This window comes from Bemisia tabaci, chromosome 10 (genome assembly GCF_918797505.1).
Source record: "Bemisia tabaci chromosome 10, PGI_BMITA_v3".
Lineage (NCBI taxonomy): Eukaryota > Metazoa > Arthropoda > Insecta > Hemiptera > Aleyrodidae > Bemisia > Bemisia tabaci.
In genome coordinates this window covers 28,599,534-28,601,578 of record NC_092802.1, presented here as the reverse complement: position 1 = coordinate 28,601,578, position 2,045 = coordinate 28,599,534, and the positions used below count along the sequence as shown (strand labels likewise).

General features: G+C 42.8%; 1 protein-coding gene across 1 annotated transcript; it reads left to right on the top strand.

Moving 5' to 3' along the window:
* The first annotated feature begins 442 nt into the window (after window positions 1–442).
* On the top strand, window positions 443–1,680 carry LOC109032391 (cuticle protein 8-like). Its single transcript, XM_019044490.2, has 2 exons — window positions 443–454; window positions 1,226–1,680. Exons 1-2 carry the CDS (start codon window positions 443–445, stop codon window positions 1,670–1,672), a joined length of 459 nt encoding a protein of 152 aa, XP_018900035.2. The 3' UTR covers window positions 1,673–1,680.
* Window positions 1,681–2,045: the final 365 nt, after the last annotated feature.

Here is a 2,045-nt window from a genome sequence, read left to right as displayed (position 1 = left end):
CTGTTCTTCCATTCACGCTCATTACTTTTCACATGCTCATTGACCCAGTCCACGGCTGTGCAAAGGAAAAAACCTTATGGACATTTCACCGTTGCAAAAAATCACTCGATTAAAAATTTATTCAAAATGGAATTAACGAAGAATACTTTTTTTTTGAAAATTTCTGTCCCTTCAGATGAAGATACAAAAAAATTATGCTTCAAAATTTGAAAAATAATATTAAAAAGTGTCTAAGAAATTCGTGTTTCGTCATTTGAAATCTGGCAACATCCAAAGGCACATAGATGTTTTTTCTTAGCACGGCAGTCTAGACATTTCCGCCTAAATCCAGAGCGTCTTTCACTTGCACGAGTTTTGGGTATAAAATGCGCAGTGATGGTCTATTCTGTCATCAGTCATCTTCGTGCTTCAAAACAGTCTCCATCAAATCTAATTCCTCAAAATGGCATTCAAGGTAAGCCTGCAAGTCTCTGCTCTATACAATTTTCAAAACAATATGTAAAAAAATAAGAAAAAAATATAAGTGAATAAAAAAATAATTGAAAAGGATTACTGGAACAAATAGAGATTTTAAGGTTAATCTTCAGCTGTAATTCCGGAAAAATCCACCACGTCGCGTCGCGCTGCTAAAATCCGACTCCAAAATCAGATTATTTAAATATCACAATAGATATCTTAAATTCTAAGACTCATAAGTTCTGGCAGCATATGTCTGGAATCTTTAGAAACAGACGCGAGCTTTGAAAGTTTAACAATAAAAGCTATAACTTGATCTCAGTTTCTCTTACGGGATATCTGCAAGTATACGAGAGAGACAGCTCATGGCGGGAGAGAGATATCTGTAACTGCTGAGAGCGATCAATCGAGATTGGTTGCATCAAGGTCATCATGCTTAACCCTACTTTTTTCTCGGATCAAGTTTCAGGGCCTCAGAAATTAGTTTTCACGTCGTTTTTAGTGTCAATAAGAAGAAGAATGTTATGGCTAGAACTTATGACTCTTCGATTTAACAGAAATTCCTCTAACTTCCATAAAAGCTCAAGGACTCACGTGGAGCTGTACGGACTCTAATGGCGTAGACCAAAAAATCAAAACACAGCGGTGGCGCCCTCTGCGCGGAGAAATTTCTTACTTCACGGATCTGTAGATAAGCCTTAACACGGTAGCATAGTAGTTAGAGGGATGGTCCTGAACTTTCAGATAACCCTGTTTAACTTTGTTCCAGCTTTGCATCTTGGCCGCCCTCGCGACCATCGCCGCCTGCGACTCCGCCAGCTCCTCAGCATACGTGAAAACATCCCCATCGCACGGTTACGGCCACGCCGCGGAGTCCTACGGAAGTTACGGCCACGCTGCGGGATCCTACGGAAGTTACGGCCACGACTCGTACTCCAACGCGCACCCCAGCTACAAGTTCGCTTACAACGTCCACGACCCTCACACCCACGACGTGAAATCCCAGGAGGAGACCCGTGACGGACACAACGTCAAGGGATTCTACTCCTTCTACGAGGCCGACGGCAGCAAGCGAATCGTCCACTACGCTGACAACGGACACGGTTTCGAGGCCACCGTACAGAAGGAAGGCGGACATGCCCCCATCTCTGCCCCTGTCCACTTCGCACCGGCACCCGCTTACAAAGCTGCTCCGATCTACGAGAAGTACGCATGAGAGCGAGCCATCGATGTGAATAAAATGTAAAATTGTAAATAAAAATTTGTAAAATTACTTTGATTAGCTTGATTTATTTGGACTGCCGTCAAGCGAGCTAGGGTGCCCACGCAAAGAAAAAGACCTCTTGCGTGGGACTCGAAGTTTAGGTCATATGTATCTCTGCATTTTTCAGATTAAGCATCTGAACACTGAAGGTCTAGCTGTCGAGATTCGGATCACACATCTGAAACTTCAGTTCTTACATCTGAAGTACCTCAGATGTGAGAACCGAAGTTTTTCGGATGTGAAAATCGAAGTACTTCAGATGTAAGAACTGAAGTTTAAGATGGGTGATCCAAACCTCAGCAGCTGGACCATAAGTGTTCGAATG